Source organism: Lissotriton vulgaris, chromosome 9, assembly GCF_964263255.1.
Source record: "Lissotriton vulgaris chromosome 9, aLisVul1.2, whole genome shotgun sequence".
NCBI classification, from domain to species: Eukaryota; Metazoa; Chordata; class Amphibia; order Caudata; family Salamandridae; genus Lissotriton; species Lissotriton vulgaris.
The window spans coordinates 814496047-814522253 of record NC_141697.1 but is presented as its reverse complement, the minus strand read 5'-3'; the positions used below and the strand labels follow the sequence as shown (position 1 = coordinate 814522253).

At 44.9% G+C, this 26207-nt stretch overlaps 1 protein-coding gene across 2 annotated transcripts in view; it reads left to right on the top strand.

Annotated features, from left to right (window-relative positions):
• Positions 1 to 26207, top strand: part of PC (pyruvate carboxylase) — a 2223386-nt gene that overhangs the window by 627102 nt on the left and 1570077 nt on the right. For both annotated transcript variants that reach the window (XM_086938550.1, XM_086938549.1), the window contains 2 exons: positions 5671 to 5816; positions 5961 to 6078. In XM_086938550.1, the coding sequence (XP_086794676.1) occupies positions 5671 to 5816; positions 5961 to 6078 (264 nt within the window). The remainder of the gene's footprint in view (positions 1 to 5670; positions 5817 to 5960; positions 6079 to 26207) is intronic.

The window sequence follows — 26207 nt, the reverse complement described above, 5'->3', positions numbered from 1 at the left end:
CTGTGTGTGCGCGCGTTGGGCTCTGTGTGTGTTGGGTTCTGTGTGTGTGTGGCTCTATGTGAATGGCTCTGTGTGGGTGGCTCTATGTGAATGGCTCTGTGTGGGTGGCTCTATGTGAATGGCTCTGTGTGGGTGGCTCTATGTGAATGGCTCTGTGTGGGTGGCTCTGTATGTGTGTGCAAATGCAATAGTTCTCGCATTTGCAAGAGATTAAGCTATTGGCATTGTAAATGACAATGCCGTTTATTTATGTTTTAAAAACAAAAACAGAAATAACAAGCATTTACAATGCAACGGTTTCGCCTTTGCAAAAGTTAGAGCTATTGGCATTGTAAATGACAACATTTTTATTTATGTGTTGGTTTTGAAAACAGATAAATAAATGGCATTGTCATTTACATTGCCAACAGCTTAATCTCTTGCAAATGTAAGACCTATTGTACCCTACTGGATTTCACTGAAGAAATTCAGAGTCCGTCTGCAGGTGTCACGTGACAGACGGCCAATTGACAACTGAGGGGGTGAAACCGTGCTGGGCTGGCACATTAAGGCGACACTTGCTGAAAGCACTACACTACCCTACTGGAGTGTCAGTCTTTTTGGACATGGTCCACTCACTCATCTTGAAACAGGAAGCTCGCCACCAGTTCCACAAAAGATACCGTCATTAAATCTTTCCTTTTTAAGGGTTGGACATTTCAGTTGGTGTCTGCCCTCAGTCACGCTCGTCTCGCCGCCCATTGTCAATCAAGGGCCTCTCTGTGCCTGGCTGTCAAGTGCCGGCGCCATCCGAGTGCGCATCTTCAGTCAGCCACGGCGTGCTAGCCAACCGAACTGCATTGTGGGACTGGTAGGTTTGTCTTTAAATTATATGTGCGGAGTTTACAACTTCATAACGCTAATTAATGTAGGAAAATGTTCAGGGAGGGCGTCACTTAGCAGCTTCCGCCACCCACTCCTGGAACCCGCCTCCTCATCTAAGTGGTTATATCTGAATGATGCAAGGAGAGCGGTAGGGGCTGGTGCTATATGGCCTGGTTTGCAATAAAAGTATTTTATTTACACCGACAAATCCATCAGAGCTCCGACTCACCCCCGAGGATCTCACTAATGTATCAAAGCCCCTGCTTTCCCGTAGTCCCCAGTCAACCCGGCGGATTCACAGCTCCCCAGTTCCCCACTTCCGTGCGTGAGTACGTCATCCACTTAACCTGCTTCTCGAAGGCATAGTTTTATCACACCGAACATATGTAAAACATACTTGTTAAATAGGTGAGATTGCTGTTAAACAAGATGAGATCAAAGTGTTACATTTTCAAAGTGTGTTTTTCTGACAGTTCGCACGCTACTGGTTACTGTGCATAATATAAAAAACTGCAGTGGCTTTTGTGTAGTATATGAAGAGCATATACATGCAAGGACAATAATAATACATTATATTCTAGTTATACAAGAAATGTCTTGGGCATCATGCACGCTTTCACATAAAGAAAACCTTCCTTCCATTAAATATGCACATCGAAACCCCGCCCCATACCATTGATCAATTTAGGAGTACCTGCACTTGTTTTTTTTCCAAATTTAGAACACCGGTCGATGGAATGCTTAACGCTGCAATAAAGTACCGGTCGATGGAATGCCTAAAGCTGCAATAAAGTATTTTACATAAAAGAATAAATGCATCGAGGTCTGCACGAGTCATAGTGACAAAAAATAAGGAACCCGGAGTGAATCAGTAACTGCTGGAAGATAACATACCTGGGGACACCCACTACCCTATAATGAAAAGTGATGCCCAAGGTATGGCCTCAGATCAGAAGTGATCATTTCATCTACCCTGAGGCTACAGAGAAAGAAATTGGTATCAAAGATGCCCCGAAACTCACCTTCTGCAGAACGTCCCCTTCCTGGATTCTTCTGTGGCACCGCCCGGAATGCAGATCCAGCAGTACTCCGAAACTGCTCACTTCCCCACCATGCCCATGCATTCCTTGCCCCTTCAGCAACCTGTCCCTATGGTGTCACCGGAACTAGGAAGCGAGATCCGAAAGAAGAGGGGCAGGATCAATTGTCGAGGCGTTCTGCGCCAATCGCTGCGCGAGATTCGCTCGCGGATGTCAACCATGGGTTAATATGTGTGTCAATCCAACCCGTGGCGCCGGCTTTCTACCAGCAGGATTTCCCTGTTCACTCTGAAGGGTGATGGGAGGGGCTGTCACGAGGAGGCTGCTCACGGGACGTCCCGTGACACCGAAATGAAGAAGTGAGAAGAGTGCACAGGCATAAACAGGGCATGTCTGGTTGGAAGCCATCTTGGAACGGGATAGTGTATTTGTAGGTATCATTAAAAAGGTAGTTCTTATGTGACATCTCAGGACCAAATACACTATGGGGTTACGCCAGTGAACTAATTCTGTAAGTTTCGAACTTACACAGACTTAAAAGGTGTAAGTGCAATTAAATTCGTACATCACAGAAGGAGACTTTCAATGACGCAGACAATAGAAAACGGCGACCGCAGTGAATGAATCTGTCAGCGAACAGCTGTAAGCGCATTCACCGCTCTTTTTCATATTGAATAATCCGCATCAGTACCCGTAATGTGATTTTACTTTTCAATTGATGTACTTGGAGCAATATTTATACATATTTAGGCCGTAGCACGCCCTGTAGGGATTTAGGGGCGTGTTTTTCTTGCTCTCCCCTTCCCATTGGCTGGGAAGTAAAATTCCAGCCAATGGGAAGAGGAGAGGGTGGGACTTAAAAAAAGACCCTGTAACGCCCCCAAATCGCGTTCCATAGGGGGAAATAGTGACTGACAGCCAATCTCTTCCAATGGCTAGCCTCCATTTATGCAGCTAGCCAATGGAAGACAGAGGCGGGACGAAGCCCCATACTGTAGGACATAAGGTTTCGCCCTGGGCGGAGCACTGCTTCGCAGTGCTTCGGCCAGGGCGAAACCTAAAAATAATGTCATGAACAATGCCAATAGCTCTAACTTTAACAGTGCCAAGACATTGCATTGTAAATGCTTGTTTGTTATAAATATCGAAGTACAATGATAGAGAAGTTGATTGGAAAATGGTTGCAGCATGGCAATTCCTTTACCTTAGCTCAGTTGCATCCTCAAGGGAAACTTTGGTGTGAGGTATGAGGCAGGAGGTGAATAGGTTTGATAATGTAGATGAGCGAGTTACGCTTTCAGGCTCTATTCCTCCTTGGGAGTCTGGCTTTCGGATCCTCTAATTGCCTTAAGTCTCCTAGTGCAATAAGTTACTGGACTTCTGTATTATGAGTGGTGTTAAGGCATCCTAAAGCTGATGGAGAACAGCACCACCATAAACTCGAGGGCTGCAGAGTGATTTTGAAAATTCAGCATCTACTACATGAAAGCTCCCACTCTGACTCTCTGCCCACTCGCCATTCCTGCATAGTCTACTAGTACTGAGCCCACAAGTAGCTGCGGCTCTCGAAGATCTGAAAACCCCTGGATTTTATTTCGGTAGATAATTCCCTCTTGAGGACTTTAACCACACAAATCACTAGAACCCTGAAATGTACTGACTGTATTCACACCTCAAGGCCCCTGCCTACTCGGAGTAAAGCAATCATAGAAATTATACTAAACAAACCCAGCGTGTCTTTACAAGTCAGCGAAAGCCTTGGATTTGTAACCTTCACAACATGCCCAAGGGTTCCTGCTCCAAAAATATCTTTATGTAAGCCTAGATCTTACACCGACCCATTCTTGTAAAGACCAGGGAAACCCTACCTACGTTTTGCAGTGACATGTCAACTTGCCACAGTCAGCAAGATCACTGAATCTTGTGCAGACAGCATTCAGCCCGCACTTAGCAGAGACACCAAGGAACTTCATACTTAGAACCATAATCTTGTAATGGAACATCACCCAACGAAGCCCGGGTTCGCCAAGACTAGTCAAAGCTTTTAGAAAACCGTAGAAAGGATAACATGTTGTCATTAAGTCTACGCAAATGCTGTTAAGCTCACCAAAGTAAACAAAAAAATGCACCAACCCTCGAATATTTTGAGGTGATGGTGTACTCTTTCACCAATTGACTAGCACAAAATGTGCATTTTAGGCCATTAGATGGAAAAACAGTTTATGAAGTAGTGTTAGAGTTCGAATGCTATTGTGAAATTGTCCGGTGTCCGTAAAGAATTATTCTGTACTAGAAGAATACACTTATAAAGAAACAAAACTAACGTTTACGTGAAAGGTACAAGTAAATGGTTCTTGTATTCAGGAATTCACATTACCTTGCACTGTTTTGGTCGTGAAGCCGCAGTGTATCTTTCACGCAATAAGCACACTCCATGCTGTTCTTGAAGCGTAAAAGGCCATTTATTAGGACAAGGTTGTAAAACACAATCATTAACCAAAACATCAATTAACCAAAACAATTCTCAACATCAACCTTTCATTCACTCCATCCATTTCCCATTGCTCCAATTCTCTCTTCACATTCCACTCCGTGACCCCCTCCAATTCTCCATCCATTTCTTCACTTCGAATATCCTCTCCTGTATCTCCTGCCATCGCACTCCTGCTTCCCGCACCCCCATCATTCACCCCCCCCCCCCCCAGGGGTGGGTGTGCCCGTCAGTGACTCCCCCTCCCCTCCAAAGTACTGCCAACTGAAAACCTACTACCTGTCCTAAACTGGCATGCTCCAACCAGCCAGTCACCTCCACCCCAAATTCTGCAGGGGGGGGCGGTTCGTCCAAATAATTCTACGACCCTCCCAGATAGTGCTGGGTGCAGGAAGTGGAAGAACCTTCCTCCCCTGCACCCTTATACCCCTGCCCAGACTTCACCCCATGACCCTAACAGCTTGCCTTTCCTGTGTGAACACCCAGGGAAAGACTGGTCTGCCACCCTACTTCCCCCGGGGCTGTCATTACCCTCATGGTTTGTACCCATTAAAACTAATGAGCTATACTTGCAAAGACCCTGAAGTCCGCATATTAGCTGCGGTCTCCGTTTTCAGCTCTGACATTTCAAGGATAACATGCATTAAACATTTCCTAAAATGGAAGTGAAATAAGCTGTGGCACTGTTGAATTTAGCTTTTTGGTCGAAATCGTGATTTAGGAGCTCCGCTTTGTTGGCATGCGTCAGAAGTCGTAAGGTAGGAATTCTTCGAGGTGTTCTTAGTTCGAAGTGAGCATTTTGCTTTGCAAGTACCTGTTTTGCACCTGTAGTAGTCTTTGAGGACTCCTGCTATAATCCTGGATTACAGATCCAGGCACATGTTGGTCTATTCCAACGCACTGCAGGTCTGCTGAAGTGACTGGCGGGCAGTTTCTGTTCGTGCTTTTACATTTAAAAACAAAAGATTCTGCGGTTCCCATTTAAAGCACGGTTAACCGAGGGAATGTTTCTAACCGCTCACAACTATGGTTGTTAAAGGAAAGGGTGAAGGATGCGATGTGACCAGGTTCCCAAATGTTTTTCAAAATGTTCCTGAGGATTCACAACTGATTTTTTTCACCCCTGGACCAGTAAAGATTTCGTGCTAAAACTGTATCGTAGGGGGATTTGATGTGAATGTTGTGTTAGACTAGAGTCTCTGTTGAAAGATAAAGCAGACACGTCCGTTTGTGACCTTTGACTTGTCGTTGACCTCTGTGCTCGTCTCCACACAGGTGTGCCCGTGGTGCCGGGGACAGATGCGCCCATCACTTCTGTTACTGAGGCCCAGGAGTTCTCAAACATCTACGGCTTCCCCATCATCTTCAAGGCAGCCTACGGAGGCGGAGGGCGCGGCATGAGGGTGGTGCGCAGCTATGAGGTAAGTCATATGTTATGTCTACAACATGTTAAGGAATAATTAAACCTATTGGGGTGGATGTAGAAGTCCGGGCGTCACTGAGTAGGATGAACCCTGTAAATTGGCAACCCAAAATAAGCAGCTGTGGGTCTCTCTTGCTTACAGGAACTCGAGGAGAATTACACCCGTGCCTACTCTGAAGCATTATCTGCCTTTGGAAACGGAGCACTGTTTGTGGAAAAATTCATCGAGAAGCCGAGACACATCGAAGTGCAGATACTGGGTAAGTCTCGAACAGCTGCACTCGTGAGATTACTGTGCTCGCAAGAATGTGTACTTGGCTACTGACCTGCCCTTCATCCACTGTGATTCTCTCTTTGCCAGAGAGGGTTTAAGAAGGGGCACAAGCAACTGCTGAGAGTGCAGCTCCTGCACCTTCCCAAAAGATACGTTTAAGGGACCAAGAGAAATCACTAGTTCCATTACTCATCCAGAGGACCCACCTTTGGTCTGAAATTGTAGGAACTGAAGCTAACATGGTGTTGGTCATTCATAGGTTGAGGAATTTGAGGGACCCTGTGGTGTACAAAATCAGAGACCTCAACAGATCCTTCCAGTTCTGTTTCACAATAACAAAGTGCAGGCAGTGGTGGTCTAGGCTGTCGCACTACCAATCTAAGACTTGCAGTAAAGTTATTTGTTGTGATTACAATTGACAGTCCATATGATTTGAGTGAGAAGGTGGTGCCTCTCAAGGTAACAGTGACATCCCACTACCCAAGATGTTGGCTAAAACTGAGATCCGAAGGGATGACCGTTATGGTGAGTTAGTTAAACAAATGTTGTACCTCTGCACTCAATTATTTAGCACAGAAGCAAGTGCTTCTATAAGAAAATACATTTTCAAGTCCTGACCTTATTACAGAGTCACAACTTAGCAATCATCAGAAAAAAAGTTTATAGTAAATTAGACCATTATACAGAGAACATCCAAAGACTCCAAATAATTTCAATGTTTTAATGTCTGATTGGCACAATTCTCTTTAGTCCAATATCATATTATCAAAACACATCCTGCAGTACGTTGTTCAGAGTTCACAAAGTTCTGGGGCACGTTGTTGATAGTTCTTCCGTGCATGAATCCCTAAAAGAACACAATAGGCAGCCGACATGTGTTTCATTACTAAACAGTAACTTCCTCAAGCCCTAATGGTTGTTTCCTAGTTGAGAAGCAATAGACGCAATTTGGACCAATTTTCAAAGAAAAAAATATAAGAAATTGAAGAACCTTGGATGAGGGCAAGCCTCTCTATCCTAAAGCTCAGCGTGATACTTATGACAATGTCGTCCTTTCACAAAAAATTTGATTTGAACTGCTGTGATTAGAGGACCATTTGTCCACAGCCATATAATAGTTGATAGAAAGCAAAGCACAATAGGTCTTAGTAGAAAAGCTCGGAAAGCAGCAGAGAAGATACTCAAATCCTCAGTAAGGGGGCTCAATAACAGCTAAGAGCCTATCTAGATGCTCAAAGTAAATGAAAGTATCTTCTGTACTAGTAACAGATATCTGTACCATAGAAGCATTTGACGTATAAATGGCCCACTTTGTCAGGTAAACTTTAATGCGAAGAACCTTAGTAAGTTCTTCTAAAAACTGCTGCGTTTTGCCAGAATCGCTGCCATCTAAGGAAAGTGTTTATGGACGATAGAAGAACTTATTAAGGTTCTATATTTTTTTCTTTGAAAATTGGTCCAAATTGCATCTATTGCTTCTCAACTAGGAAACAACCATTAAGCCTTGAGGAAGTTACTGTTTAGTAATGAAACACGTGTCGGCTGCCTATTGTGATCTTTTTGGGATTCATGCACGGAAGAACTATCAACGTGCCCCAGAACTTTGTGAACTCTGAACAACGTACTGCATGATATGTATTGATAATATGACAGTGGACTAATGAGAATTGTGCCAATCAGACATTAAAACATCGAAATTATTTGGAGTCTTTGGATGTTCTCTATATAGTGGTCTAATTTACTATGTACTTTTTTCTGATGATTGCTATGTTGTGACTCTGTAATAAGGTCAGGACTTGAAAATGTATTTTCTCATAGAAGCACTTGCTTCTGTGCTAAATATTTGAGTGACGAGGTACAAAATTTGTTTAAGTAACCTTCCAGTTCTGTGTGTGCTTGGAGCCTGCAAGGTGTCCTGTTCGTTGATGCACTGTGCCGCATTACAGAATGTGTACTGATATCTCTGCACTAGGATAGTTTTGTGTGGGACGAAGGCCTATCTCAGTCAGACCGGGTATTCAGTCCACTGAACTAGCAGGAAAGTCTGCACTTTACCCCACCACATATTTTTATAAAACAGATGACTATTGTGGGAAGTGGACTTTAAACTCTTCACTAGATGACAGTTCTGCTCTTGATCGTGTGGTTTTTATTTGCACTTTAGCCTCACTGTTTACAAATCTAGTTTCTGGTTTGGGTTTTTACTGTCTGGATATAGTACCAACAAATAGAAAGCTGTCTTCCAATGTTTGGTTTTGGGATACAAGAGCTGGAGGCAGGGTCGGATTGGGATTGAAAATCGGCCTGGTCACACAAAAAAAAAATCGGCCCAATTTGCCTAATGCCTTTCCTCAAATCACTGCTTCGGTGCAATTGCATTAATAAGAAGGGGGTAAACAAATGTACGCATTAATTTACTCTGGAGAAACACACCGGAAAACAAGTGAGGCCACTTCTATTCAGGCCCCCTGCACCCGCTCAATATGTGCACACATTAATGGGCTGGCCCAGCGAGACAAAGGTAGCGTGACACCTCTTCCTGTTGCTAAACGGTGGTAATGAGCGCCCATTTGCCTCTAGAAAGGCCAATCAGACACCCACTGGGCCGCTGGCGATATTCCAACAATAGAGACACCGCCCAAATCGCCCCCAGACTGCTGAAAAAAGCAGCCCACAGCAGGAACTCTGACACCGGCCCCTCGGGCATTGCCCGAGTGCCCGCGTTACCAATCCGACGCTGGCTGGAGGGTTAGCTAACCACCTGTTGTCGCCAAAATCTTTGCTTTGAAGTGGCTCAACTTTGACCCTGTAAACGGCTCTGTTTGAACTATGCCAAAGACTTCGCAAACAAAGGCACAATAATAAAATTGGCCCTAGTAGAAGGCTATGGTATAAGAGATGAGTTTGCTTACTCAGTGATACCTGGCAGGCCCCTTACAAGAACATCAAAAAAATAATTTAAAAGCCCCCTTTCTTTGGCTGTTGAGGGTCCTTGGGGACCAAGAAGACCACCAATTACCACCAGAAAGCCCCACACAGTGGGATTGCTTACAGATGGTTGGAGGCCACAAACCCTTTCTCCACCACTCTGCAAACTCACCTCTTAGTGCACTGCTAGTTGAGGGATGATGTCCCCTTGCCTCCTGAGAGCCGCAGGATGAAAGTGGACTACTCCCCCCTCCCCCCACCCCAACCAGTAGTGCACCAGTAGGCACATTTGCCCATTTGCAAAGTGGTGGTGAAAGGGAGCGTGGCCTTTGGCCACCTCTCAGCAATCCAGCTGTATGAGTCTTACTGGAGGAAACAGGAGGGCTTGTTGGCCACTGAACCCCTCTCAGCAAGCCCACTGTGTAGGACTTGCTGGAGTTAACAGAATGGGTAGCTGGCCCCCAAGGACCCTCAATAGCCAGGGGGACTTCATCCCCCTACCAGTAGTGCACCAGGAGGTGCGTTTGTAGAGTGGTGGAGAAAGGGGATGTGGCCTCCTATCAGGTCTCCACAATCCTGCTGTGTGGGACATACTGGAGGCCATAGGAGTGGTAGTTGGCCCCCAAGGACGTCCTTGGGGGCCAAATATCCCTCCTGTTAGCGTCAATAAGTCCCACACAGAGGGATTGCTAAGTGGTCTTCGGAAACCATGCCCTCGTTCTCCACGCCGTGATCAAGTTCTTTGTAAGACCGAAACGCATAGGCCTTGTTGATCCTACCTGAGATGTTGTGAAACGAGTAAAATTGCAACACTGAATAACAACCCGGGAGTGCAACTGTTTTCTTTCCTTTGTGGGAACAAGCTGAATACAATTAACGACTGTGCTCTTCCATCTTGCAGCTACACCGTCATAGAGCGCCAGCCCTTCCAGCGAGATGAGCCAAGTGTGAGGATATATATATGCATGAGTGTGTGTATATGTGTATATATACACACTCACTCAAGGTGTGGAAACATGATATAGTGGATGTTTTGTGCCTTGCCACCAGCTTCCACGTGAAATTAAATACGACAAGCCGAAACTTATTGTAAAATAGTACCATCAATTCAATTGAACCTTCATGAGAAGACATGCTTAGAATAGGTGACTACTGATCAGGGGAGGCCTGCCTTGTTATTTAGTTTTTAAACTGTTAAGTATATTGTTTGCAAAGTAACTAATTGTGTGTTAATCTCTTTTGCGGACTGTGGATCTTGCATTGATCCATTTGATTAACTCCATAATTCCATAGTGCTTGGAGAGGATATCGAATGCATTTGCTGGTAAAGAAGCTTTTCTAGTTTGTCCTTCATTAGGAACTGCACCTTCGTCTGTGTCATGACGTCCAAGAATCTGTTAGTACCCGCTTCCATTAACTTTCCAAGCAAATCACTGGCTCCACATTGCAGATTCCTGAATATCTATGCATTTAGACATTGTGCCACTTTCCTTAGTCTTTATGTTAATCTTTTCCTCCGTGTAAATACACTACCCTGACCGACAGGCCTACGGCCTATCGCGGGTGATTACACAAGTTTACACAATGTGCTACTGAATTCACATTATGGCCTTGTCGTGACGTAAAGTAGGACTTGTAATTTGAGATGCATGAATTAATGGCGCCACCCTGTGGCACAATGTGTATTACCAGCATTCAATAAGCATGCAAACCAAACAAGGCACATTTTCAAATTATTTGTTTCCTGACTACGTTGTTTTATTCTTCTTCTAAGCGTTTGGCTACAGACGGCTTTAGCGGTCTGTTGCAGAATGGTAATGTAGCTGACCATCCATACAGGGCCTTGGCATATAGGGGACGAGTACACGTTTACACCGTGTGCTGTTGTACTCGATTGTTTTATTGCGATGTAAAGTAGTGCTTTACGATGCAGGGTTTACAACATCACCATGTGGCACAATGTGTATGTTCCAGGTATTCAGTAATAATGCAAGCCAGATCCACTGCGTTTTCAAATGCTTATTTCCTGCTGTCGTGGGAACTTCATGTTCACAGCAAGTGTGGCTGTAGATACGCATGCTGTGCATAGGCCTGCCAGCTAGTGTTGGGCCAGGATGTGCATTTCTTCGAAGAAAGACTTTTGAGCCATGCGGTCTAGTAACTCCTCCCTTTACTGCTATTTCGCATGGGCTTTGACTCAGTTCTGCTGTCGGCATTTCTTTCTGCCGTCTGGTTTGGACATGTGCTCCCGTGCTCTGGTTCAACAGTCTTGGTGCACTATTTTGGTGTGCACGGTTCCGTCTTTCTGTCGGTAAAGATATCAGTCGTGTTTCGATTTCCTGTCCGTTGAGTTAGACGACTCCTTGACCAGGCGGCTTCTGTCGACTTCGGGCCCACGCGAGCCTTCGCCCTTTTGGCCTTTCATCAGGCACAAGTTTCCCACAATGTCTTCATGGTGATGGAACGGCTGCCTTTTCGCTACTGTTCTTGCTGTAACGTAAAATATCCTCTGAGCAGTCTCCATCAGGTCTGCAACTTGTCTCTCCCCAGAACATAACGAGGCTGCTTGCGATGCTTGCAGCTACTTCCTTTTGAAGAAAATACGGTGCGACTGTCCGGCTGGATGTCTCGGGATGTCTCGAGATGTCACGGAGATGCGTAGATCACACCCTGGACCTTTTCTTCCCGTAGATTTCGAGGGGGAACACCACCCACAACCACAAGCGTCGGCCGCGGATGTAGGGCCCTTCTTCGACGACAGCTCCAGCTCTGAGCTGGAAATTAAAGATCTCCTCCAGCGCAGCCAGTCATGAGTACAGTACCCCCACCACCTCAACACCTATCCCTAGCTGAAAAACCTATTCCAAACGGCCATCCGGTTACTCTGGAGCACAGAGATAAACTGCCGGGACACCACTGCTTTCGGGCCATGGTCTGCACGACCAACATCTTCAGCATAACTCTGAGCTGACTGTCAGAGCCAATCTCTTCAGGAAGGTATCCATATTCTACGACCTCAGGAGCCAGATCACAAGGTTGAGACCTGAGATCAGGCTGTGATTTCTCCATGGTTCTGTGTGAGAAGGTCTGCTGTTGGAGAGTTTCTCGTGTAGGACTACTGAGAGTTCTAGCAGGGTGGTGAACCATGGTGACGTGCCCAAGTAGGTGCTACTAGAATGAGGGTAAGGAATGACTGCCAAAGCCTCCGAACCACAAACGGAAGTATGGGAGAGAGGGAAAAGAGTAAGCAAATATCCCTGACCAAGTCATCCATAGTGCATTGTCCTTGGACTGCGGGTGTGGGAACATGAAGACAGAGTTTGGGGCATATGGCGTTTTGTGCAGTGGCAAAGTGGTCTATATCTGTTAGTCCCCAGCGTTAAAAGTACTTCAGAAAGACTTGAGGGTGGAGTTCTCACTCGTGGACTTGTTGCCGAATCCTGCTGAGGAGGTTAGCAAAGTTGTTCCCACTCTCAGTATTTCGCTAACCGATGGATCTTGTGTTGAAGTATCCCTTGCCAGATGTGCTAAGAGAGCTGAGGGGATCTGGTGCCCCCTTGCTTCGGAAGGTAATAATACTTGGCTGTCATGTTGTACATTTTGATGAGGACTACCTTGCCTGTGAGTTGGGGAAGGAATGCTTTCAACACAAGGTGAATAGCGAGTAGTTAAAGATAATTAATGTAGTGACTCGTGACTGGATGTCCACTGGCTTTGAATAGTCAGGTCCTTTGAGCATGCTCCCTAGCCATAAGGGAAGCATCCTCTGTGATGGTTCTCTGCGGAGCTGGGTCGGGAAAAAGCCATCCCTTTAACAGATTGTTGGTGTTCCACCATTGCAGCGAGATAAGCTTGATGGCCCACCAATACTAGATTGTTCCAATGACACTCTACTTGAGACCACTTGTACGTTAAGCACTCCTGCAATGGACGGACGCATGTGCAATCTGGCATGGGGTACTATGGCGATATAGGTAGCCATCATGCTGAAGAGACGCAGGACTGTTCTGACAGACTTGTTGTCTGGGTTGGAAAAGAGAGATGAGTGTCTGGGAATACTGTATCCTGGTGGTATTTGGTAAGGCCATGCCCTCTTCTGAGTTGAAGTGCTTCACAGATAGTTGAATCTGGAGGGTTTGGAGGTGTGATTTTGAGGCACTGATAGTAAAGCCTTGTTTGTGAAGTAGCATGATAGTTACCCGAGTGTATTTGTGACATTTCTGACAACTGACATTCTTTGATGAACCAGTTGTCCAGATAAGGGAACACATGGATGCGTTTGTATGCGTTGGTGAGCGTCCACTACAGCATGGCACTTGGTAAAAACCCAGGGTGCCGTAGTGACTCCAAAGGGGAGCACTTTGAATTAATAATTCTGTCCGTTGACTACAAATCTGAGGTACCGGCGATGTGCTGGATGTATTGGAATGTGGAAATAGGTGTCTTTGAGGTCGAGTGCGGCCATGAAGTAGCCTTGTTGTAATAGCGGATCACATCCTGAAGAGTGGCCATGTGAAAGTGCTCTGAGAGAATGTATTCATTTAAGGGTCTGAGGTTCAGAATTGATCTCAGTGACATGTCCTTTTTGGGGATTAGGAAGCACTGGGAGTAAACTCCTGTGCCCTGTTGATGGTGAGGGATGGGTTCTATGACTCCTTTTTGGAGCAGAGCTTAAACCTCTTCCCTGAGCATCTGTTGGTGATATGGGTAGAGTTTGTCTTTACAGGGTGGAATGGTGGGAGGTGTGGAAGTAAGCTCCAGACAATAACCTTGTTGGATAATATCCAATACTGACTGGTTGAAGGTGACGTTTTACCACCCGTGAAAGAAGAGTTCGAGGCATATGAGCTGCAGATTACACACTGTGCATAGATCGCCGCCTAGTGTTGTGCCCGGATGTTTGGACTTGTTTTTGTCCTGAAAAGTTCTTTGGAAGTCACAAGATAGGTGACTCCTCCTTTGGACCACATTGCACATGGGTATCGGCTCCATCCTCAGATTGTTTTTTTCCGCCATTGGGCTCGGATGTGTTTACTACGCTCCGGTTTGGTACAGAGTTTGCGTTCGGCGCGCAATCCCTCACCCGTTTCCGACGGTTTTGTCTCAAACGCGTTCGACATCTCCATGCGATCTCGATAATTTCGAAGTCTTCGATTCCAGCCGTCGACTAAGGCCTTCGGCCCTACCTAGGCCTTATCTTCTGGCTCATGGAAAGGACGCCATTCAAGAAGTGTCCTCGATGTGGGTCAAAGTTTCCCCACACGGATCTCCATGAGGTGTGCAACCTTTGCCTCTCACCGGAGCTTGAGGCCAGAGACTGTTCAGCTTGTGCCTCCTTCCGCTCCAAGAAGACAATTCGGGATTGACGAGCTCGAAGAACCATGGCTCGCTCGTCCGCTTCGATCCCCGACGACATCTTTGAAGAGGGGTCGACCTGCCAAAACAGCAGCGGGCCGAAGAAAGCGCCAGCCACTCCGATGCAGACTCAAACGTCGAGGACATCACTCCAGTTCAGCGGATCATAAGTACACATGTCGGCCCGACCCTTCCTCTACACCCTCCAAAAAGGCTTCGGTCACACCCTCACCTTCAGGCCCGGGTGCACACCGAGAGACTGCTTCCCATGCTCTGCCTTCAGGCTCGGCAAAGAAGCCTACCAATCCTTCAGGCAGCTCGGGCTCGAGTCAGCCTATTTCCGGTGCCGATAATCTACCGACACCGAAAAAGAAGCCATCTTCTTCAACCACGCCGACCGCTGCTTCGACACACAAGCACTCTGCGCCGAACAAAGGCACCGGTTCATCCACGCCAAAACCGCACACGGAGCTGAGCAAAAAACGACCTAAAGGCCCGACTCCCATACTTGGGAGCCGAAAAAGGCCCCGGAACCGAAAAAACACGTTCCGGCCAAGGACACTGCAAAAGGTCACAGTTCTAAGCCAAAGACCCTAGAACAGCTACCGAGTCAGTGCCGAAAAAGCCTCCGGAACTGAGAACTTCAACACCGAAGGATCTGCCTTCGACAGAACAGCTTTTTACACCAGATCCTACTCAAGACTCTCGTAAAGGATCCTAAAACTGGACAACTGGCTCTTAGTTCCAAGATGAGACCACTAGAGGCGCCTGCACCTCCTCCTCCTAAGATGAGACATTGCAACCTCTCCATTAAGGGTCCCTTCTCCACCCCCCCCCCCTACTCCTACTCCACCTCCTCATCCACATCACTCGCCTACACCATCCCCCATTCCAGATGATGATGTAGATACAGACTTGGATGATACAGGTGGGGGTGCAGATGACCCAGCAGGGAACAATAGTCCCCCCTCAGTCACTTAACACATGGGATGATTAGAACACCCTGATGTCCCTTACGTTCCTCAGGATGATGTATTTCCCTCCAGGCCCCCCCCCCTCCCCCCCAAAGGACACTATAGGTTTTAACCTACTTGTCCATAGACTTGCCCAATGCCATGGGTTGACCTACACACAGACCCTGTGGAGGAAGATTTTTTAATGGACACTTTCGACACCACACAAAGGTCCACTTCCATTCTGCCAACTTAAGGGGGTCATTAAGCATGCACCAGAGGTATTTAAAGATCCTGTAAGGGCTCGAGTCCACAGCTACTAGATTGTGAAAAAATACTAAGCTGCCCCTATAGATCTAGCCTATATTAGAGGCCCCGCACCGCTAGACTCCCTTGTAGTCTCTAATGCACGAAAACGGGGCAATTCACAAACTCCTTGACACCTGGCAAACGAACGGGCGTCACAGGCAGCAAACATATGGCGCATCGCCAATACTCAAGCGCTGCTAGCAAGATAGGACAGGGCACATTATGATGAGCTGGAATCCATAATGCAGCATCTACCAGACAAATATAAAAATTGGGCCAATGAACTCCTACAGGAAGGTAAAACTATCACCAATACCTCCATCCGTTGTGCCCTAGATGCCGCAGGTACTGCTTCAAGGACAATTAACACCAGCGTCCTTTTGCGTAGGCATGCCTGGCTGCGTATTTCAGGTTTCAAACCTGAAGTCCAAAATTCCATCCTCAATCAACCATTTGATGAGAAACACCTATTTGGCCCTAATGTCGATGTATCTTTAGAGAAGATTGAAAATAGATACCGACAGCTAAATCTATGGGATCCTTGCAGTCGCAACCTCCCAGAGAAGACTACAACAATTCCTTCCTGTCTGGACCAACATCACATCAGACAGGTTGGTGCGACAAATTATTCAATCAGGTTACTGTCTCGAACTAACATCTACCTCCCCGAACATACCACCCAAAAAGTGTCCAATGTCACGAGCATCTATTACTGCTAAATCAAGAAGTAATATCCCTGCTAGTAAAATGTGCAATAGAACCAGTTCCTCTGCATCAACAAAACAAGGGTGTTTACTCCCTATACTTTCTTATCCCAAAGAAGGACTGCTCTCTAAGGCCTATTCTAGACCTCAGACCCCTAAACCTATTGATACAGTCAGACCATTTTCACATGGTCACACTCCCAACTGGTCCTTCCTCTTATTTTACTAAACGACTTCCTTGCTACTCTAGATCTCAAGGACGCATACTTCCACATTCCCATTCACAAGGCTCACAGGAAGTATCTCCGATTTGTAATAGACGGTCAGCACTATCAATTCAAAGTACTCCCATTCGGAGTCACAACAGCACCAAGAGTATTCACCAAGTGCATAGCAGTAGTGGCAGCACACTTAAGAAGACAACACATCCACGTCTTCCCATATCTGGACGACTGGCTCATAAAAGCCAGCTCCTACAACTAATGTGTACAACAAACTCATGCCACTATCCAACTGCTTCACGACTTGGGGTTCACAATAAACCACACCAAGTCCCATCTGCAACCGTCCAAAGTACAACAATACCTCGGTACCACAAGAAACACCTCGACAGCACTAGCTTATCCATCTCCAGTAAGAATAGCGAACATACAATCTCTTCTCATGAAGTTTTAACCACAGCACTCTCTTCCAGCACGAGTGTTCATGCAGCTCCTAGGGATGATGGCCTCTTGCATTTTCATGGTACCCCATGTAAGACTACAAATGCGTCCTCTCCAAGAGTGCTCAGCACACTAATAGAACCAGGCTCACGGTAAATTGAAAGATCGATGTTGGTGGATGGCCGTACTCCTCGCTCTCTGCAGGGTGAAACACCAAAAACCTTTCCAAAGGGCGACAGCTCCTAGAGCCAGTTCCTCAGATAGTCTTGACAGCGGACTCATCGCTCTTCGGCTGGGGAGCCCACCTACTGCAACACACCATGCAAGGCAGGTCGACACCACAACAAAAGTTACTCAATATCAACCACCTGGAGTTACTAGCCATATTCCTAGCATTAAAAGCATTTCAAAAGCAAATATCAAACAAGGCTGTATTAGCCCACACAAACAATGTGACAGCCATGCATTACATACAGAAACAGGGCGGAACACACTCCCTGTAACTCGCTCAGCTAGCACAGGATATATGGCGGTGGGCTATACCTAAAAACATATTCCTCTTAGCCCAACATGTTCCAGGAGTACAAAACACCATGGCAGGTCTGTTAAGTCATCAGACACAACAACCCACGAGTGGGAACTTCATCTGCAAGTTCTTCAACCAATCTTTCAGATGTGGGGACAACCTCAGATAGACCTCTATGCCACCCACAAAAAAGCCAAATTCCCAAGCTTCGCTGCCAGATATCCACACCCACTGTCCAAAGGCAATGCGATATGGATGAACTGGTCAGGCAGATTTGTGTACGCTTTTCCGCCTCTCCCACTCATGCCACTAGTAGTGCGCAAACTACAGCAGCATTCTCTAACCCTCATCCTAGTTGCTCCAATGTGGGCCAGACAACCGTGGTACACCACACTGCTACAACTGTCTGTAGTACCGCACCAAAAACTATACCTATCTCCATGCCTTTTAACCCATGACCATGGGGAGATCAGACACCCGGACCCAGCTCAGCTCAACCTTGCGATCTTGCTCTTGAAATCCTAAAATTCGGTTACCTTAACCTTCCTCCTGACTGCATGAACGTCATAAAAGAAGCTAGTCGTCCAACCACTAGAGCATGCTATGCAGCTAAGTGGAAACGCTTTGTAATATACTGTCACAACAACAATATTAATCCCCTCGATGTGTCTATTCAACACATCATAGGATATTTATTACACCTCCAAAGATGTAACTTAGCCTACACGTCTATTAGACTGCATCTTGCTGCCATAGCAGCATTTCTGCAAAATAGACCGCATCTATCTCTGTTCAGAGTGCCTGCTATAAAAGCCTTTATGGAAGGCCTTAAAAGAATGATTCCTCCCAGATTACCACCTTCACCAGTGTGGAATTTTAACATTGTTCTCACACGGCTAATGGGACCTCCCTTCGCACCTTTACATAAATGAGAACTACAATTTTTGACATGGAAGGTTGCGTTTCTAGTAGCTATTACTTCTCTACGAAGAGTTAGTGAACTACAAGCACTAACCATTCAAGAACCTTTCCTGCAAATGCATCATAATCAGGTCGTTCTCCGTACTAATCCTAAATTCCTTCCTAAAGTCATTTCTCCCTTCCACCTCAATCAATCTGTGTAACTGCCCGTTTTCTTCTCGCAGCCACAGACAGTAGCAGAAAGAGCTCTTCATACCCTTGATGTCAAAAGAGCATTGCTATACTACATTGAGAGAACACAACCCTTTTGTAAGATCAAACAACTTTTTGTGTCTTTCTCACCACCACACAAGGGCAACCCTATATCAAAATCTGGGTTAGCTAGATGGATTGTCAAATGTATACAGATTTGCTACCACAAAGCTAAACATACGTTATCTGTTCCTCCTAAAACCCACTCTACAAGGAAAATAGGGGCTTCAATGGCATTTTTAGGGAACATTCCCTTAGATGACATCTGGAAAGCAGGTACATGGTCTACACCGCACACATTCACAAACCACTATTGTGTAGATGTGCAAACTAAACAACAAGCTAATGTGGGCCAGGCTGTACTTAAAACACTATTTAAACTACTGCGCAAGATACGGGTGGTCGCCGCTAAGAGTGGGTACTGCTATACAATCTATGCACAGTGTGTAATCTGCAGCTCGTATACCTTGAACGGAAAATGCTACTTACCAGTATGCATCGGCTCTTGGCATGTAGATCTGCAGAGTTACACACACCAACGCGCCTCCCCGTCTACCTTTTATCTGTTCCAGTATTATCTTAATTAGATATAGCTTACATGGACATCCTTCCTTTTCTTGCAAAGCTCCATCATTTCCCTAATGACGAAAAACAATCTGAGTATGGAGCTGATGCCCATGCGTAATGTGGTCCAAAGGAGGAGTCCCCTATCTCATGACTTCCAAAGAACTTTTCAGGACAAAAACAAGTGCAAACATCCGGGCCCAACACTAGGTGGCAATCTATGCACAGTGTGTAACTCTGCTGCTCTACATGCCAAGAACAGATACATACTGGTAAGTAGCATTTTCCTTTGTAGACTACCCCTCTGGTGTTTTGTGGTCGGGGGGGTCCTAATAATTGGTCAACCTGAGTTCCAAACAGATTTTGCCCATCGAAAGGTAGGTTGAGTATTTTTATTGATTTATAAGTATTTAGCGCAACATACACCGGAAGGCGTCAAGCTGCTTCTGGAGAACATTGACTGTCATCGGCTCGGAACATCTCCAGGTTACAGAGTAAAGAGCCAGGTCTTTAGGCCTCTCCTAAAGGATGGCAAATCAGGGGCGTTTCTCAGGTCAAATGGTAACTTGTTCCACCATCTAGTGGAAATGCTAAAAAAGCTTTTTCCGCCCCAGCTTTGAAGACTAAACGTGGGTTCCTCCATTAGCTTCAATGAGGTCGAACGCAAGTTCGACAGGGGGTATACCATTTAAAACGCTATCTCACATAACAAGGTCCAGAGCCTTCTAATGACTTAAAGACAATACGCAAGTCCTTGAACATTATGCGTTTTTCCATGGGTAACCAGTGTAAAGTTTTGAGAGCATGTTTTGCTGATGTAAATTTGGTTAAACCAAATAGCAGTCTTGCTGCAGAGTTCTGAAGTACCTGAAGCTTAGTCAAAGATCAATGTAGAGGGAAGGAAGGAATTCGTGATCCGTCCAATTTCCTATAATTATATACTCTGATCAAAGAGGGAAGGATCACTTGTCCTGCATAACGTCTGGTATGCCGGAACGGTTCTGACTAGTCCCAATAAAAAACCCTCATGCACGTGTTGGTGAGTTTACGATGTTAAGCGGTATATCTTGGTTCTCCGCTGTCCCTCACACGTGTCTGCACAATCATAGGGTTTAGTAGTTTATGCAACCTCCATCCAGGAGGCGATACCCTCAGTTAAAAACAGTAGTGATCAGTGACTGTGACGTGATAAAGTGAAAAATAGTAAAATGTCTCTCTCATCCAGACAAAATTTTTTATTAGTTCTGATTTTCGGAGGCAAAATTTTAAAATTAATATGGGTGAACAAGAGTTATGACTCTTTCACACTAAGGTTGTGGTATAGGTCGACATGTTTCAGCCCTAGAATCGCCAGAAGGTCGTTGGGGCTTTCATCAGGACCACGGTGCAAAGTGTATAGAGACCTCTCACATCTCTACATGTGAAAAGAAACTTTGATTCTAAAGGAACATGTCGTTATGCTGCTCCTAATAAGGTCAATTTTGTACCTGTAAAGAAAAAAGACATACTAGACAAGGGGAATAGGTATGGGAAAACATTTAAGACTAGTCTACTGGTTTAAATTAGCAGGAACATATACAACGCACAATGGCGTCGCATCTAAAAAATGGCAATACTTCGAACTGACTACCCTCAGCCTAGAGTAGGGTCAACTCTCTCATTGTTAGCGTTTCAACATTTAGAATCATTAAGTGGATTGGAACTTGGTGGTAAATCTAGGGTCTTGAATTATGGCCCAGAGCAGTATCAGTTTTATTGTGCATATTGCAATTCGACTCTCTCTCATGATTATGTAGTATCTTTCTTTTAAGGAATGGCCGAATTGTGCGCTAATTGTTGTTTATCACACATAACTATCTTCTCTTTACGAGTAATAGTCTCTTGAAAAATAGCGTGTTTCGCTCTTATGAAGGGTTACCTTACACATCGTTCACATTCATCTGTGTCCCTCGTCAACGTACCTTCGTTAATGGCTATATTGTACCCCATAGGGATCCAGAAAAATAGCGTGTTTCACTCTTATGAAGGATTCCCTTAAACATCGTTCACATTCATCTGTGTCATTCATCAACATACCTTCGTTAATGGCTATATTGTACCCCTTCGGGATCCAGGTGGGTCAGGGAGGCACACTATAACAATGAATAGAGGTTCAGTAGGAGGTCACATTTGTATGGATACATTACGGTTTTGCCGTTTTCTGCTCCTCGGTCTCTCCGTCAGTTGCTTGTTCTGACACTGCCAGCGCTGGTCCCGGAAACAGGTTTCTGTTCCGGGAATGCGTATTTGTTGAAGCGAACGGGAGAAAAATAGTAAACAGACTTCTGGGTGCCACGTTGCAGTCTGTTTTTTGATCCGTTTTAAAATCGTTTGAAATCATTGTCAATAAAGAGTTTTTCAGAGTGTTACTATTTATACTCAATATTACCGCATTAACCACAATAAATTTGCATAGTTAATAATAGTGGTCTAGGTTTACTTGGTCACACGGAAAAGCTGATAGACAGACTGGTAGTTAAAAGTTGGAAGTCATACTGTGGCTGGTCTGGTTAATCCAAAATGGTTTTAGATAAAGTGAATTATTTGAAAGTCAATTACGCTCGATGTTCCCGGATCAGCATTACTTAAATTGGTAGGGAACAACTCACGTAGACAACAGTAAGACGTGAACTTATAGGGTCACAGATGTTATGTGTGTACTCCGGATGGGTTTCCTTAAAGACCAACTGGGTCAGTAGTTTGTATCTAGATTCAGCAGCATTGTATTGATTGTGAGCAGTGGTACAGTAATGCTACTGGGCATTCTTCTAGGATGTCTTCTCAGTTAAATTCAAAGCTTATTTTCATATTTATTGTATTTTGCTGCTTATAACCATGTGTGATACCATCATCTGTAGATGTTGCCCCATGGTATGTTGTCATTCAATCCATTCTGATCGGTGCCAAGTTTGTGTACCCAACGTTGCTCTTTTTCAAAGAGAATCCTTTCTGCATTGTGATCTTTATTTTGCAATGTTTCCAAAACTATCCACTTCAGATCATTAACAGTATGACCTGCTTCTAAATAGTGGTTGGACATCTTGGTTGTCATCTTCTTGCACTTGACGTTGCTTCGATGTTCACACAGACGTTGTTTGATCTTTCTGCATATGTAGCTTTTCTTACATGGGTGTGTGATCATATAGACCACATGGCTCGTGTTACAATTCGTGTGGTTAAGAAGTCTCCATTTGAAATCAGGCAGTAGTTGTATCTCCTTTGTGGCTTTTGTCAAATGACATACCGAACATGACCCACATGGGTAATGGCCAGTTACCGGACTCATGTCCCATGGTGAATTTGTGATTGCCAGTGGTTTTCTAGGAGGGGGTCTTGTGTGGACAAATATATCTTAAAGGTTGCGAGTTCTTTTATTTGCAAACCTTGGTTTGGGCCATTGGATGTTGGATGAAGTTAGGATCCTCCAATTTTTGCTTACAATCTTCTTCAGTTTGTTGCTTGCTGGGCCATACGTTGTTACACAGGTTGTTACATCCGGTTCTGGTTCCCTTAGTGTGGATTCAAGGAGACCGTCCCTATGTTGATTGTGAGCTCTTTTTTTGCATTTGTCGATGATTCTTTTGGGGTAGTACCTTTCTTCAAGTTTTCCACTCAGGTCGTTAGCTTGTTGTTTATATTCAGTTAGTTTGCTACAATTTCTGCGTAGCCTCAGAAATTGGCTATAAGGGAGGTTCTCCCTTAATTGTCTGGGGTGAAAGCTCTGAAAAGAAAGTAGGCTGTTCTTTGACGTTGGTTTAGAATACGTCTTAGTTTGTAAAGTCTGACCTTCTGCGTAAATAGTGATGGCTAGAAAATCAATTTGTTTGTTGTTGGCTGTATAGGTGAATTTTAGCCATTCATCACGGATATTGACCCAGGTGTGGAAGTTGATGAGACTTTCCTGATCTCCTTTCCAGATGAGAATGACATCATCGATATATCGACGCCAGAATAATATTTGTTCGTGGTAGGGATTCCTGGGATTGTTGATGTGTTCCTCTTCAAAGTTACTTACGTATAGTCCTGCTACACTGGGCGCAAATGTGCTTCCCATGGAAGTTCCATGGCATTGTTGAAACATAGTGTCATTGTATTTGAAGTCATTTTCAGTGAGAGCCATCCTGCAACATTCTAGAACAAAATGTCTGGGTGTCTTATGATCCCAATCCATGTTGTAAGGATCGCCTTTTTTAGGGAGAGGCCAGAACAATCGAGGACTATAACAAAAAGGTGTAACTTGGCAGGATCAAGCACGTCAGGTCCAAACCAGGAGCGTGACCAGAGGAAAAGCAGGAACGAGCACAACTCCCTCGTTGTGAACCTTACGGACAAAGTATTGACAAAAGACCAAGAAGAAGTTCTCAACAAAGGTCTTGGCTATGTCCCTACACCGAGTCTCGACACCTTCAAAATGAAATGTGAGATCGCTGAATTTTGTAGGAAGCTCAAGCTTAAAGCCTTCTTTAGCAATCAAACTCCCCAACCACCTGATGGAGATACTACCCTACGTAAGAAGTCCACATTTTGCCCTCTGAACACGCAGGTACCAATTGAGATACTTGCGTTTGAACAAGCCATTATGAAGGAAATAGATGGCTTAAAAGACAATACGAATAAACCTTTTCAGAGCTTGTCCCGAGCTGAACTACAGGCTTTGAGTGATTTGAAAAATGATGAGAATATTATCATTAAACAAGCAGACAAAGGGGGAGGAGTAGTTCTCCTCTCCAGAGAAGGCTATAATCAGCAATGCTTAGATCTACTCTCGGTAGCAGTGAGCAAGGCAAGTTTGGTGCTATGTTGTCGTCTGAAACTATACTGTGTAGAGTCAAGGACTTGATTATTCTCGATAAATGTCCCTAATTCCTGGTTCATGTGTTTTTCCAGGATCTTCGCTGGCAGAGGTAGGCGGGAGATGGGGCGATAGTTACCTACATCCAGTTTGTCTAGATCAGACTTTTTTAGAAGGGGTAAAATAGATGTTCTTTTCCATGCCAAAGGAAAAATTGCAGTTTTAATAGCGGTATTAAGGACCTCCTTAAGAGGTCAGGCAAGTGTCTCTGCTAACCTATGGCTGATATTTGGAGGGCAGGGATCTAATGGGGACCCTGACTTGGTTGCTAACAAATTTTTAACAGTTAGTTCCTGAGACATTAATGTGAAATTAGAAAGCCCAGGCAGGATATCCCCAGATGCCAGAGTGAACAGGTCAGGACTGGCTTTGTTATCTCAGTTAGGGGTGCCTTGTTCGTTGGGGTATTGCCCGGATGGGCCATAAATGTATTATAAATGATGGAGACTTTGTCGCAAAAATGGGAGGCCAAGTTATCACAGACCGCTTGATCTGCTGTGGTTTGACTGGTCTCCTGAACATGTCTAAGTTTGAAAACTGTGGAAAATCGTTCTTTCGAGTTATTTTGTGCCCCTTTTATTTTTTCAGAACAATATCTGATTTTGGTATTTTTATCAGTTCTTTGTATTGGGCTAGTCTTGAGTTGTATTTTTCTTTTTCCTTACAATTGTAGTATTTGCACCAGCACCTTTTCTGGCAGCGACAGAGTCTTCTTGCTAATCTTAGTTCTTCCGAAAACCATGGTTCCGTAGGAGCAGTCCTACTAACTTTACCTGTTCTCTGAGGGATAGTTAAATGAACTGCTTTAGTGATCCAGTTGTGATCTTGGAGCGATGCTGTTTCTGGATCTGAGGAAAAACAAGGTTTACTGAGATTTAATTGCTCAGTGAAGATGTTTTTATCAAAGCGCTGCCACAAATAGTTTTCCCCCCTGTTTGTTAGCCCCTGTTTGGAGCGGGTTGCCAGCGGTAGATCCAGAGTTGGCATAACTGCCAGATGATCTGACCATGGCAGTTGCAAAATGTTAAATTTAAGCAGAGGACAATCCGAGAAAACAGCGTCCAGGAGATGACACGCAGAATGGGTGTGTCCTGTTACTAACTGTGCTAGACCAGCGTCTGACACTAGGTCCATCAAGGCTTGTGAGTCCTTGTCAGATACCAAATCCAGATAATTGAAATCGCATAAAATTGTAAAGTTCTGATAATTTACTTTATATTTCACAAGATCACTCAATGTTGACGAGAAATGACTTCTAGATCCCGGTGGCCTATAGACCAATAGCCCATTAAACGAGAGGACATGACTGGGTGCTATCTTGAAAGAGAGCACCTCTACATGTGAGTCTGTAGGAATCGCTTCTGTAGGAAGGTGCATATCTGACTATATGGTTACCCCAACTTTTTGCCTAGTGTTTAGCTGGTTTTCGACTTAGCCTGGGGCCCTGATTAGCAGGATCCCAGGCCAACTATCTGCTCTCACTGTAAAATGGACTCTATGTACTTTAGGTACATATCCAATTGGGCATTGGGTCACCTTGTGAGCCCCTGTTTAGTGTACCATAGGTACCCAGGGCATAGGTGCATCCAAGGCCTACCAGGGGCTGCAGCATGTATTATGCCACCCCTGGCTGGCCATCCAAACTGATACCACAGGTTGAACACTCAGCTTGGGCAAGGTGGTGTAATCACCCCTTGCTTAGATATAGTATTCCTATATCTACCCTTATATATAGACACATATATACCTATAAGTCACTCCAATGGCAGGCCTTGACAATCCTGAAGGCAGAGTGCTTGGTTTTATGTGAGAAGGTGCTCTAGCATGAGCTGAGCCTGTCTGCAGCTTTCGGAACCATGTCCTTGTAGCTGTTTTATGATATATGCAAAAACCACAGTTGATGGACAGAATGTAGAACAATGTCATACATTCACCCCAGTACAGAGATCTGGGCCTAAATCCATCGTTTTTTTGCACTCCACACCACCCCAGTTCAGACAATGCCATATGCAAATCAGCCTTGACCCTGTGTCTCATGGAAACAGTACAG